This window comes from Sceloporus occidentalis, unplaced genomic scaffold, assembly GCF_023333645.1.
Source record: "Sceloporus occidentalis isolate IW3139 unplaced genomic scaffold, rSceOcc1.0.p SCAF_9, whole genome shotgun sequence".
Lineage (NCBI taxonomy): Eukaryota > Metazoa > Chordata > Lepidosauria > Squamata > Phrynosomatidae > Sceloporus > Sceloporus occidentalis.
Window position 1 is genome coordinate 29,630,275 of NW_028316989.1, and position 13,525 is coordinate 29,643,799.

Here is a 13,525-nt window from a genome sequence, read left to right on the forward strand (position 1 = left end):
GATACACTAGCTGTGGCGGTGGTGGTTCTTCCACTGCTCTATGGCACAGTGCGTATAAACGCTGCACCAAAGATGCGGCATGATGCCTCCTGGTGTGTGGTGGGGTGAGGCACCATGCCAGCGTAGGGGTGGAGGTGGCACGTGCGGTGTGCAGTGGCTACAACCACACTCTGCCCCCATGTCAGCGTTTATGGATGGTCTGTTTAGGCCCTGTCTTTAGGAAGACTTTGCTTGAGAATGTTTGTAGCTGTCTTTTATTCGATCTGTCCTGATGATCCTTTTTTTCTTTCAGTGAAAGGTAGTCAGAAATGTGAACTGAACTGCCGGGCGGTGGGCTACCGATTCTATGTGAGGCAAGCAGAAAAAGTCATCGATGGGACACCTTGTGACCAAAATGGCACCTCCATTTGCGTGTCGGGACAATGCAAGGTAAAAGTGATGCCTGCCTAGAGATTTTATCCATTGTATGTGATTTCTGCTAATTTGCTAGTTATAAACAAAACAAGGGGGATTTGTTGTTGTTGTTTGTTCTGATTTTCTGGAGATTGCTTTACTAGGCCAGTGGATTTCCTATTATAGACAGATTTAATGTTTTTTTCCTTCGAGCTTAGCTTGCTTTCTGCTCAGTTGCCTTTCTTGTCCACATCTGGACAATATCACACATGTTCTTGGGTCTTTATTTTTAGCCTTTCAAAGCATAGTTGGGTGCTTTGTAGATGATAGAGATGATTGGAGTTTGGGTTATTTATTAAGGGCGCTCTTGATGTAAAGCCGAAGGTCAGAAAACTGTTGCTGTTTTGATCCAAGCAGAATGTATGAACACTCAGTTGGGGTTTTTGATAAACTAGGAGCAGCTTACTCAATCTGTAGCTTGTTGGGGGAGAAGATCAGAATCTGGAAAAGTTACACTTTTGGTCTGTAGCTCTCCAAATCTCCATGTTGATTTGGGGGATTCTGCGGACCATAGTAAAAGTCTATTTTCGCAGACAAGCGAACCTTTTTCTATTCCAAGAGGCATTTGATGAGTTATATAAGGCCCATCTTACACAACACTCTGGATATTGTTAATTCTTGTGCAAGTGTGTATGTGTCTGTTTTAATGATGTATGTTTTAACCTGATTTTTCTGATTGCTTAATTGTTTTAATGCTTGTATTTTGAGAATCTTTAACAATGGTTTTTAATTGTTGTAAGCCACTTTGAGTCCCAATCTAAGTAAAAGGTGGGATGATGATGATGATGATGATGATGATGATGATGATGATGATGATGATATAAACATTTCCAAGCTTTGGATACCAGTATGCTCATTGCTTTAGAGATAGTATGAACAAATCCATGCACACATGTGCTTTGTTAGACACTGCCAAAATTCGTCTCTTTGAGCTTGGGTCTATCTATAAAGAGAGACCTGTTGGAAAAATTGTGTGATTAAAAATGAAAGAGCTTTTAATGTCAGCTGCTATGGTTTATTAGCTCAGTCAATATTTCTATTCAGGTGATCTAAATGCTCAGTAAATGACTCGGCGTATAACAAATTTCTGCATCATGGCACTTAGAACATCAGTTGAAAACTGATTGACATTTGACTCATGGAAGCAGATAGTTCTCTAAAGGTTGAACATTTTGTGAAAATTGTGCTGAATATTATCCAAATAGCTGGCATTGGTGAGTCCCACGATGTCAGTGTTTGATCTTGATTGTCAGTGTTGGATGGCTGGGACATGACAGATTGGATTCATTATTTCCTCTCTCAATTTAGTCATTGTAGCTTCCAGGGAAAGTCAAAGCTTGATCTGTTCTAGGACCCATTTATTTGTCTTTATGGCTGTCCATGATGTCCTCATCTCTCTTCTCCAGCATCACATCTCCAATGAGTTGATTTTCTTCTTATCCACTTTCTTCACTGTTCAGCTCTCGCATCCATACTTGGTGATGGGGGAATACAAAGGCTTGAACAATCCTCACATTTAGCATTTCCTTTGTCACCTGTCTTTCCATGGTGTCTTTCCACCATCAGACAATTATCTTTTTATTTAGGCAGATCTTTGGTGCTTAAATCACTTCTCGGTCTTGCTTTTCCAGCCTACACATACTCAGGTCCATCCCCCAAAAGACTTGGTTTCCACACCTTTCTTTACTTTATGTAGAGAGATCTTGTAGCCCCTTTGAGACTAACTGAAAGAAAGAAGTTGGCATCATGAGCTTTCATAGACTACAGTCTACTTCCTCAGATGCATTTGGACAAGAGCTCATGCTGCCAACTTCTTTATTTCAGTTAGTCTCTCTGCATACCACTTTGACAGACTAACATGGCTTATCTTTGAATTCTACCCCTATTTACTTTACTTTCCAGACCTTTCCCCCATCTTGCACACATGTTACTTTCATATCAAGAGTTGCTAAACCAATCTGAAGCACTGGTACTTTAAATTTAGAGATGCACTAAAAACAATCAGATTTGAAATATGATTTTGCTCTTGGAAACGTTGCCTTCGAAATTGAGTGAAAGTCTATGTGGGGAATCCAATCTCAGAATGCTGGCAAACGTTTTGATCGACTCAGTTGCGTGTTGATTAAAGAAGAGCTTCCTCCTCGTTTGATCTGAAATGAATTGCAATGGAAGATTATATTTTTAGCTAAATCTGCGATGCAAATAGTAAATGGACACCCAAGCCAAAATAGGAAAAGAAAACAAAACCCCAAAACAATGCGCGCGCACACACAACCGCAGGGCAGGAAACTGATAACTAATTAAAAGCAGCAGGAGGCAACAAGAAAACACCAAACATGGAACAACAACCCGAAGGGTCTTTGCAAAAACACAGGCGTCACCAACATCTGACAAATGAAGTGTTTGTGTGAGGTTTGTCATAAAAAAAAAAAATGACCTGGCTCTGTTTTGTTTTAGTGCACCTCTTCGTTTGGTTTTTGGAGCCGGTCATAAATGAGTGCCGCAAACACAATAAACATTTAAGTCCATTTTTTTAAAACAACAACAATGTAATGATTATACAATGGGTAACATATCCAATGTTCCAAAGTTCACTACATCTAGGGCAGGACTTATTTGTAGGATTTGGGGTATACTTGGCTTAACAGAAGTACAAGCAAAAAGGACTTTGAGATTATTGTTGAGCCAGCAGTGTGATGCTTCAGCAAAGAAGGCAAACAATATTTTAGTCTGCATTGACTAAACAGATGGGCCAAATAGAGTGGCTTCTGGCTGCTTTGGGGGGAATGGCGTTCAGATGACACATGCCCCCAAAGCAGCCGGAAGCTGCTCCAAAGCAGTGCCAAGGTGGCAAGAGCTGGCACAAAAGACTTTTTCCAACCCAAGTGAAATGTCCCTAAGTGGTCTGCAGAAATTATGCTGTGGCAAAAAACAGTGAAACCCACTTTCTGCACAGAAACCCTCCACATTTTTCCCCCACCACAGAATAATTTCTATGCAGCCCATTAGGGTTTCTAACTTGTCTTCACTTGCAAATAGCACTCTGTCTGTGTGTGTTGGGGTATGGAAAAGTTGCATTGGGCCTGAACAGACAGGCCAAAATAAAGCTGCTTTGGGTCACTTTGGAGGTATGCTGTTTAAATGACACACACATCTTAAGAGGCCAGAAGCTGTGCCAAAGCTGTGCTGCAGTCCTTAGGACTGTATTGTGGCTTTCGTGCGGCTTCCGGTCTCTTAGGACACATGCATCATTTAAACAGCATACCTCCAAAGTGACCCAAAGCAGCTTTATGTTGGCATGTCTGTTCAGGCCCATTGTTTTGCTACCACTCTCAGTAGCTGGCTGCCAGCAAGACCACAAGGGTTTCTGGGAGTTATAGTCCCAGAAAAGCTACTTTTACAAACTTCATGGAACTTCATGAACATTAATGCTCCATTTTTTTCTTCCTCCCTTCTATTGAATTCAAGGTGGCAATAGATGTTTTCGTATGATTAAGTTGTGCACCGAGGCAAGGTGCCTTTACAGTGGTCTTGGATCAAGACTCCATTATAGCAGCCAGTTTCTGCTTTCAACAAGCACAGTGTGATCTTCTTTTTCTAGCTTTCACTGCTGTTTGTACATAATCGTATCTCCAAACAGGTATGTTCCCAAGCATTGTACAATGTTCTGGCTCTTAATCCTTTTTGAGAATTCAGACAGAGCGCAGAGTGATGCTGCAACAAGCCTCTCTTTGTTCGTGCTTCATACTTGGCACTGCCATTTCATTCTTGACATAAGTGCTGAGATCTTCTTTCTCATCCTAATGCTCTTAGCCAAATCTCTTGTTGCTTATGGGACGAAAAATGTCTCCAGAATGACCTTGTACCTTGCGGTACCCTGAAAGCAATCTCAACTCAAACTAAAAGACTAGCTATGGGGTGCTGTGGCTTCAATGTTGGACCAGGACTGTGAAAGACCAGAGTTTGAATCCTTCTGTTCAGCAATATAAGCTCACTGGGTGATCTTTGGCATGTCACACGCTCTCATGCGCTGAGAAAGGCAATGACAAAGCTCCTCAATCCCACCTTCAATCAAAATGTCTTTTGCAAGGATGCAAATGTTTACCGTTCTGCTAGAAATGAGAAAAGGAACGAACCCCACAAATGCAAATTGTTCAGCTGAATGTTCCTTGGCATGGTAGTGATGGAAATGGATGGTAACCATTTGTGTTACCTGTTGGAGGGACCAGAGATGTGACTGAACATGCCTTCCCTTCCCCGAGGGCCTGGATAGTTTCATCAGAGAGATTAAACTTTTCCGTCTTCGTACGAAAGCTGGCTGCCTGGACAGGAAACTGTTTATGAATCGAGTCGAATGGTGCAAAGAGAATCTGCCAGGATAACTAGGCTGCGAATTGGTATCCAAATGTTTTCTCTTGGGAATGATAACTCTGTACCAGTCCACTGGAATGTAATGTTCACAGTTGTGATGGACCTGGCCAAGTTCAAAAACTGCACCGAAGGCAGAGATCAGAAGAAAAAGAGATCGTAATGGGCAGAGTAATGAAACTCCTGGTCTTACTTGGAACAAACACCACAGATATTCTATTAGCTCAAGGCAGCAGCTGTGTATGGCTTCCCATGTGAGTGGGAAGGTTTTTGCAAGCTTTAAAGAGCTATCCATGATTCTGGACCTGTTTGGGGGATATAGCTTGGGTTCACACCTAGTGTGAATTCACCACTCCAGTGACATGGGAGACGCCAGCTGCCACATTGTCAGGGTGCTGTTTTGATAGCTAGGAAGAAGATATTTCTAATGTGAATGAGAAGCTGCATCCATGTTGTTAGAGCAGTGGTTTCCAAATTTTGGTCCTCCGAGTGTTTTGGAATTCAGCTTCCAGAATTCCTGACTGTTGACCAAGCTGGCAGGGGCTTCCAGGAGCTGAAGTCCCAAACACCTGGAGGACCATTGTTTAGAGCACAGGTGGGTAACGTGTGGCCTCCAAAGAAGTCTTTGTAGACCACGACCTCTACCAGATAACCCTTTTTATGTAAAAATTTCTATTGTCTCACCTAGAAGGCCCTGAGAATGGATTTTTTAAAAAAAATATGTTGCACCACACATGTTGCTAAATATTGACTGGAATATTGTTGGTATATTGCCTCTGCGTAAGTGTCCCTGTGGAAGCATTTGGACATATGAACACGACTGTGTGGCGTTCAAGGGTGCAGAAGTCAATTTACACATGCCATACCATTGCACATGGATGAGCATTGGACATGGTGCACCTTGACTATTACACATGGGTGCCCACTGGAGTACATCAGACTTTGTTCAGGAGTGCACATGGAGCATTGCATGTGCTGCTTCCTGTGCACACTTGATCTTTTAATTTGCTACGTATGGTTGCATAACTCCATAACTATCATGGCTCAGTGCTATGGAGTTCTGGGAAATGTAGCTTGTTGTGGCACCAGAGCTCTCTGACAGAGAAGGCTAAATGTTTCACAAAATGACAACTCCCAGAATTCCATAGCGATGAGCCGTGGCAGTTAAAGTGGCGCCAAATGAGATAAGTTCTGCAGTGTGGATGCAGCCAAAGTTACACGCTGCCTCCTCAGTGTAGGAACTTGAGCATTAAAAAAAGTGATGTAAAACCAGAAATGAACATCTGCCCAATTCCTGTGCTACAATGATGTTATATGAGAATATAACAAGCTGTTATATCCTAAGTGAGACTCCTTGCTCATGTACCTCAGTTTTGCTGTCTCAGTTTTTGGTAGAGAGATTTCCCATCACCTGTTATCTGATCCTTTCATCTGGATACTCCAAGGGTAAATAAATCCTGGAGCTTTTTGTATGGAAAGGATCAGAGCTTCTAAAAATTACTTTTTGGGGTTAAAACTCCCAATATCTCCATAATTGGCTTTGGCCATAATGGGGAGTTGTAGTCCAAAAACGAACCTTTTCCCCCCAGCTCTGTAAAGGTCCTCAGCTGTACATACACATGCCCAGGATTAGCTTGCAACCAAATGGGTAGGCCATAAAAGCATCCTCTACAGTTGAGGCTGAGAATCTGTATTTTATTATATGTTTTGCGGAGTTTGTTTGCTGTTTAAGTCTATTTCAAATTGTTTTGGAAAGTTGAGATGGTGCTTGCAGGCTGCAAAGTGCCTCTCTCCCTCCCTTTTCCAAAAAAGATCTTTGAATAGATGGAATCATAGAATATGGTGACATCTAATGTTCATTTGATGTATTGTAGCACCAACCTGGCTTGTTTCTGGTTGAATTCAAGGGTCTGCTGAAGTGGGAGGCAGTAGGAAAAGAGTGTGATATTACACTACCTTGTTGTGGTGCTATTCTTCTACTTGAACTTTTATGGCTACCTCCTGTGCAACCCTGGGGTTTGTAGCTTAGGGAAGAGCTTTGAGAATTTTTAAATGAGCAATTTAAAAAGCAACTAAAAAGTCTAAATTTGATTGAGCTTTTCTTTGACCCGGAGTGATCTGTGGAGTCTGGTCTGCACAATCGTGTTGTCTTTTCAGTCTAGTGACTGCATTCAAGGAGTAACCAGTGACTCATAAAGCAACAGGTTTGCCTTAGCACCTTGGGTTGTTGTCTTTGACATGTTGTTACAAAAAATGGGATTACCTGAGGACAGGGTGGTGGTTTTCAATGGAATTATGATGTGCCCCATGGTGAGAGGGCGGTGTTTGCGGAAAGCCGTGAAGCACACCTGCGCTGCAATGCACCAAGTCAGCTTGGAGCTGCAGGATTTCATATCTCTGTATTTAGAGCTCATACTGTATATACCCATGTATAAGACTAGAAATTTTAGTCAAAAATTGACCCCCAAAACCCTGAGTCGACTTGTCCATGGGTCAATGTAAGTACTGTACTTTAACATTTATTTAAAAATGAGCCATCCCCTGGTAAAGGGCAAGGACATAATATGTCCTGGGAGCACTGACCCTCCTCTGTTATCTCATCCATTCAGCCTTTAAGATAAGCACAAACAGTGATGCCTGCTAGCAGTTGTGTTATTGCAAGACAAAGGGTGGGCAGGCAAGATGGTCTTGAACCAAGGCTTCCTATGGTCTGCCTTCCATGGCATTATCGTTCGCATTGCCAGGGCTCTAGACCTTTGAATAGCCAGTAGGACTAGATTCTATAGGGCAAGACCTCTTCAAAGGAAATTGCAACAACAGCAGCACACTGTGGCTTAGCAGCTGATGGTGTGTGTGTATGGTATGTGTGTCTTAGGATGGGTGTTGCTGTTGTTGTGTGCCTTCAAGTCATTTCTAACGTATGGCGATCCTAAGACAAATTTACCATGAAGTTTTCTGGGGTTGAGAGTGTGTGACTCACCCATGATGGGTTTCTGAGGCCAAGCGGAGAGTCGAACCCTGATCTCCTGAAGGTTGCCATAAGTCAGCAATGATGTGAAGGCACACACCAACCACAAATAGAGGGAAACCGAGTTATGTGGACTTGCTGTGTGTGTGGTTTGGGGGAACTGGCCTCTGCCTCCCATGCAGTTGTCCACCTCTAACTTTATAGTATAGCTTTCTTCTTTCCCTGTGGCTACTTCAGCCTTCAGCCCCTTTGAAAAACCATCCATGATGATGGTACGGATTATGACACCTGTGGTGGATGGCCTTCCAGTTAGAGGGAGAACTACATCACTGAATTCCTTGTGAACACACAACTGCTGTCCTGTTGCACTAGAGTCCCCTTGGAAGTAACTTACTGCATTGAGAACTATGCTATTTCTGCCTTTCTGACTTATGCAGGAAGTTCTTAAAATGTGTCTGCTCAATAGGTTCACCTCAGAGTCTCCATAAGTCAGAAACAACATGAAGGCACACAACAACAACAACAGGGCAGTGAGTTGAATTGGCCTTTGGTGCCATCTCGTGGATGATGCCTGTTACTGTGCTAAACTCACAAAAGCTGTGCTTCTTTAAAGCTATCTGATGTGGCAGACTGGCTGTTTTTTCCTCCCCCATGTGTCAGGGACTAGCATTACAGTTATGTCCAGGAGCTACAACTCTTCCGTTCTTTCCTGGAAATTTGCCATGCATTGGCACCTGTCTGCAGACCACCACTTTGAGTAGCACTCCATTAAGGAATCTCAACCTCGCAAGCAGATGTCTGGGTTGTAAAAGTAAGCAGATAATATGCCTGGTTAGCAGCCCCTTGTATTGGGGGAAGTAGAATACAACTGATATCAAGAGCCCTAAATCTGGAGACTTTGCACCTTTCTCTTCTGGCAAGAAATGACCCATGAAACCTGGAAACTCAGGCCCAGGCCCTGAAGTCTGGCAACCCTAACAATAATATGCTCTATTTGCAAGAAAGAAGGCAGGTTAGTGAAAAGGATGAATATGTCTTTTTAAAAAGAAGATTAAAATGCCTTAAGAATGTTGAATGCATGTTCTCAAGATACTTTAACTATCCTGCCTTCCTTCTTGCTCATGTGATGCTGTCAATACAATGCTAAAACACAGTGGGACCTTAGTTTGGTGCCGTTGAAGATACCAAAATCCATGGCTGTTCAAGTCCAGAGACTAGAATGCGGAACAATGGATGCAAACTGCAGGAAAAGAGATTCCACCCCAACATTAGGAGGAACTTCCTGACAGTAAGGGCTGTCTGACAGTGGAACACACTTCCTCGAAGTGTGGTGGAGTCTCCTTCTTTGGAGGTCTTTAAACAGAGGCTGGATGGCCATCTGTTGGGGATGCTTTGATTTAGATTTCCTGCATGGCAGGGGGTTGGACTGGATGGCCCTTGCGGTCTCTTCCAACTCTACGATTCTGTGATTCTATGATTATATACACTGCTGTAGTAAAATGACATCACTTATGTAAAATGACAAAATCAAGGTTTGCTTTTTGGAAATTTTGAGAGGGGGGATATTTTCATTCCATGGATGGTAGAATCCATGGATGCAGAATCCGTGGATTAGAAGGGACAACTGTTTGAGGTTAAATCCAATGTTAGGGTTTAGCTAAACTAGACCTACCAAATTCAGTGGGACTTAAGTGAGATGTGACTAAGTTCCATTTATTTCATTGGGTCTGGCTTAGATAGAACTAACCTGGAATTTACCCTGTTGTTGTATCTCACATGAAAGGAGTCTACTGTAACAGCATCTTTATCAGATCCTAGTGGCTATCTCCTCCAGGTTTACAGTGCTTCTGGTCTTCATGCAGGTATTTGGCCACAAGATGGCATACCATGCTAAAGAATGAAATCTACCTTATGTGTGAAACTACAGAATAAGGATGGAAAAATGCACTCACTATGACTGTTAGAATGGATTCATTCAGTCCGTGCTACTCAAAGCACTCTTTTGGCTGGTTTTGCCTCATCTTGTATTGTGCCCCTTTCTTCCTTCCTTCTTGTCTTCAGCAACCCACATTGCCTGCTGTCCCTTCTCTCCTTGGCTCACTTCATGCTTCCAAAGTGCATTTGCTGCAGTGGGTCTAGTTTAGCTAAACCTAACATTGGATTTGACCTCATACAGTTGTCCCTCCATATCCACGGATTCCACATCCATGGATCCCACCATCCACGGCATGAAAATATTCCCCACTTCAAAAATCCCTAAAAGCAAACCTTGACTTGGCCATTTTATATATACCATGCCATTATATATAATGGGGCTTGAGCATCCATGGATTTTGGTATCCACAGGGGGTCCTGGCACCAAATCCCAGCAGATACCAATGTCCCACAGCACAGCACCTATGAGCGAAAAGGAAGACAGGATAATTAAAATATTCTAGCTCACTCTTTCAAGGAAGAAAGCTGGTTTTCTTTCTCCATGTGCTTTGGTGAGATTTGACCTTTTTAAACTTGGGATATTGCTGTGGATCATTGGTGGGGGTGGCCAGAAGCCTAATTCTGTTTAAGTGCTGGGGGAGGCAAATATTGTGTCCAGTTCTGGGTGCCACATTTCAAAAAGGACACTGAGAAACTGGAGCCTTGTGTCCAAAGGAGGGCGACTAAAATGGTGAAAGGTCTGGAAACCATGCCCTATGAGGAACACCTTAGGGAGCTGGGTATGTTTAGCCTGGAGAAAAGGAAGTTAAGAGGTGATATGATAGCCTTGTTTAAATATTTGAAGGGATGTCATATTGAGGAGAGAGCAAGCTTGTTTTTGGCTGCTCCAGAGACTAGAACACGGAACAGTGGATGCAAGCTCCAGGAAAAGATATTCCACCTCAACATTAGGAGGAACTTCCTGACAGTAAGGGCTGTTCGACAGTGGAACAAACTCCCTTGGAGTGTAGTGGAGTCTCCCTCCTTGGAGGTCTTCAAACAGAGAGGCTGGATGGCCATCTGTCGGGGATGCTTTGATTTGGATTTCCTGCATGGCAGGGGGTTGGACTGGATGGCCCATGTAGTCTCTTCCAACTCTATCATTCTATGATTCTATGATTCTATATCATGAGCTGCTCTCCCTGCTCAAATTCACTTCCCTCATGCAAGAAATTCCTGGGTAGACTTGTTTCTTGCAGAGGAATTTAATCCAAGAGTCCACATTTTGCCCCATATCTCAGCTTCTAAAAAGATTACAGGTGGACAGTTGGCCTTTTGGATCTGCAGGGGTTCCATTGCAGACCCCTCCATGGATGCCAAAAACTGTGGGACTTCAGGTCCCATCAGTTTTAATAGTGGCATGCTGGGCACATGGCCACACTGTTGCAGCTGCGTGCATGCACTACCATTACGGACAATGGGGCTTGAAGTCCATGGATGTGCAAATACATGGATGGCAAACCTGGGATAGTGGCGGGTGGGGTGTACTTTTTTGAATGAATGAAAGTTTGGAATCTGGGCCAGATGATGTTTCAGACAGGCACTGGGTGGCATGCCTCGAATCTGAGCAAAGCCTGGGTGATATGGCAATGCTCTCTCCCCTCAATGGTAAATTTCATGCCGCTCATTAGAGATGCATCAAATGTAGACTAAACTTTTGTTTATATTCATCCCAAATGTTTAAGATTTGGAATTGGTTTCACAGCAAACCTTTGGGGATCTGAGGCAATATATTCCGCAAGCCTCCGATATATAGCTATTCTAAATCAAATCAAATGCTACGGGTTTCCTTGGAAAACAACATTGCTTTTGCCTTGTGTTATTTCCAAAGCGGGTGCGTAACTGCACCTCTTTGTTCCCCAGTGGGCCTATAACTTCATTTTTGTGAAAGAAAGAGCTCTTAGTGAGTATGTAGACATTCTGACTATACAACCCGGTGGGTTTTTTAAACCTAAAAACCAAACACAAAACACCTATGCTTAATGTTGAGGGGAAACATATATCAAATCCTAAACTCCCAACAGGCCTTGAATGAGATGGAAGTCATAGAGGCTGCTTGTACGAAAGGCATCCCAGGACTCCGCGTCAAGCGAGCGGATCTCAACCTCAACGTAAATTAGGACGCTTGCCAACTTACATAAATATACGACAGCCGGAGTGGGAGGGAATGAACTATGGGAACCGCCAGGTTTCATGACTGCAGACTGTGGCAAGCAACACACTTCAGTATTACCCATCCAAAGAGGTCATTCATATAAAGGAAGAAATATCTCTCTCCCAGGAACCTTGTGACAGTTGTATGTGATTTGCTCAGCTGCTAACGCTGAAATGTTCAAAGTTTTGTGTGTCTGTGTGTATATATACACAGCAGAGGTGGGCAACGTCGGTGAATCCAGGGGCCAAGTTCCTGCCTCCAGGACTTTCTGGGGCCACACAGAGAAGCAACACATGAAATAAATCAAATCCACCCAGAAACTTGATGTCATTGGAAGCTTGAGTTGTCTGGTAAAATGAAGCACGAGGCTCCTTTCCCTTTAATGGTTGTGTGAAAGAGAATTTCAGCAGGTATTGACAACATTTGCTGAAATTTCCTCCTTTTGCACAACCATTAAAGGGACAGGAGGTCTTTCCCTTATTTCACCTGGCAGCCCTATCAGAAGCCCTCTTCTTGTGTTGGAAAAAAGTATAATTTTGATGTTAGATGTCTTTGAAAGGTAAATCACTGATCCTGAAAACTTGCTTTGGATTTTTATATATATATTGGTCTATTTAAAAGGGAAATCACAGGTCCTAAAGCCTTCTAAGAGTCCCTCCATAGGTTGTCATAGGTTGGAAATGACTTGGCATCACACAACAATAGTAGCAACTTTTGTCAAGAGTTTAGGCCAATATTTTATAATAATAATAATATAATAAAATTTTATTTATATACCGCCCTGTGGCGAACCAATCCGGGCGGTTTACAACATTAAAATAACATACAGCATAAAAACAATATATTTCCCTCCCCCCTTAAAAAGTTATTAAACTGCATATCTAAATTAAAACCACAATAACTAGTTAAAACAACAATAAATTAAACAAAATAATACCAACCGATAAACCACTGCAACTTCAGTTCTAAAGAAAAGAAAAGGGGGCTTTGGAGACATTACTGAGGAGGGGAGAGATCCTGAGGCCGGGATATTTCAGTCTGGGAAGGCCTGCCTGAAGAGATCCGTCTTGAAAGCCTTTTTGAAGCTGTCCAAAGATGTTAATTGACGGATCTCATCCAGCAGGTCGTTCCAGAGCCTGGGGGCGACAGCGGAAAAAGCCCTCCGGGAGGTCGCCGCAAGCGTCGATTTTTGAGGCTGCAACAAGTTCCTCCCAGAGGACCGGAGAGATGGGGAGGATTGTATGGGAAGAGGCGGTCTCTGAGATAGCTTGGACCCAAGCCATTTAGGGCTTTAAAGGTAATAACCAACACCTTGTACTGGGCCCGGAAACCAATAGGCTGCCAGTGGAGGGACCTCAGAACCGGAGTGATGTGGTCCCTTCTAGATGTTCCTGACACAAGCCTGGCTGCCATGTTTTGAACCAATTGTAGTTTCCGAACCAGGCACAAGGGTAGCCCCATGTAGAGCGTATTACAGAAGTCAAGGTGTGAGGTTACCAGCGCGTGCACAACAGTCTCGAGATCCCTTACTTCCAGGAAAGGGTGCAGCTGGCGTATCAGCCGAAGCTGATAACAGGCGCTCCTGACCGTCGCATTCACCTGATTTG

The 13,525-nt window shown here is 43.2% G+C and overlaps 1 protein-coding gene across 1 annotated transcript in view; it reads left to right on the top strand.

Annotated features, from left to right (window-relative positions):
• The window catches only part of THSD4 (thrombospondin type 1 domain containing 4), a 276,631-nt gene that overhangs the window by 107,916 nt on the left and 155,190 nt on the right, over positions 1 to 13,525 (top strand). Inside the window, exon 6 of the mRNA XM_089538427.1 lies at positions 293 to 429. Coding sequence (XP_089394553.1) covers positions 293 to 429 — 137 coding nt within the window. The remainder of the gene's footprint in view (positions 1 to 292; positions 430 to 13,525) is intronic.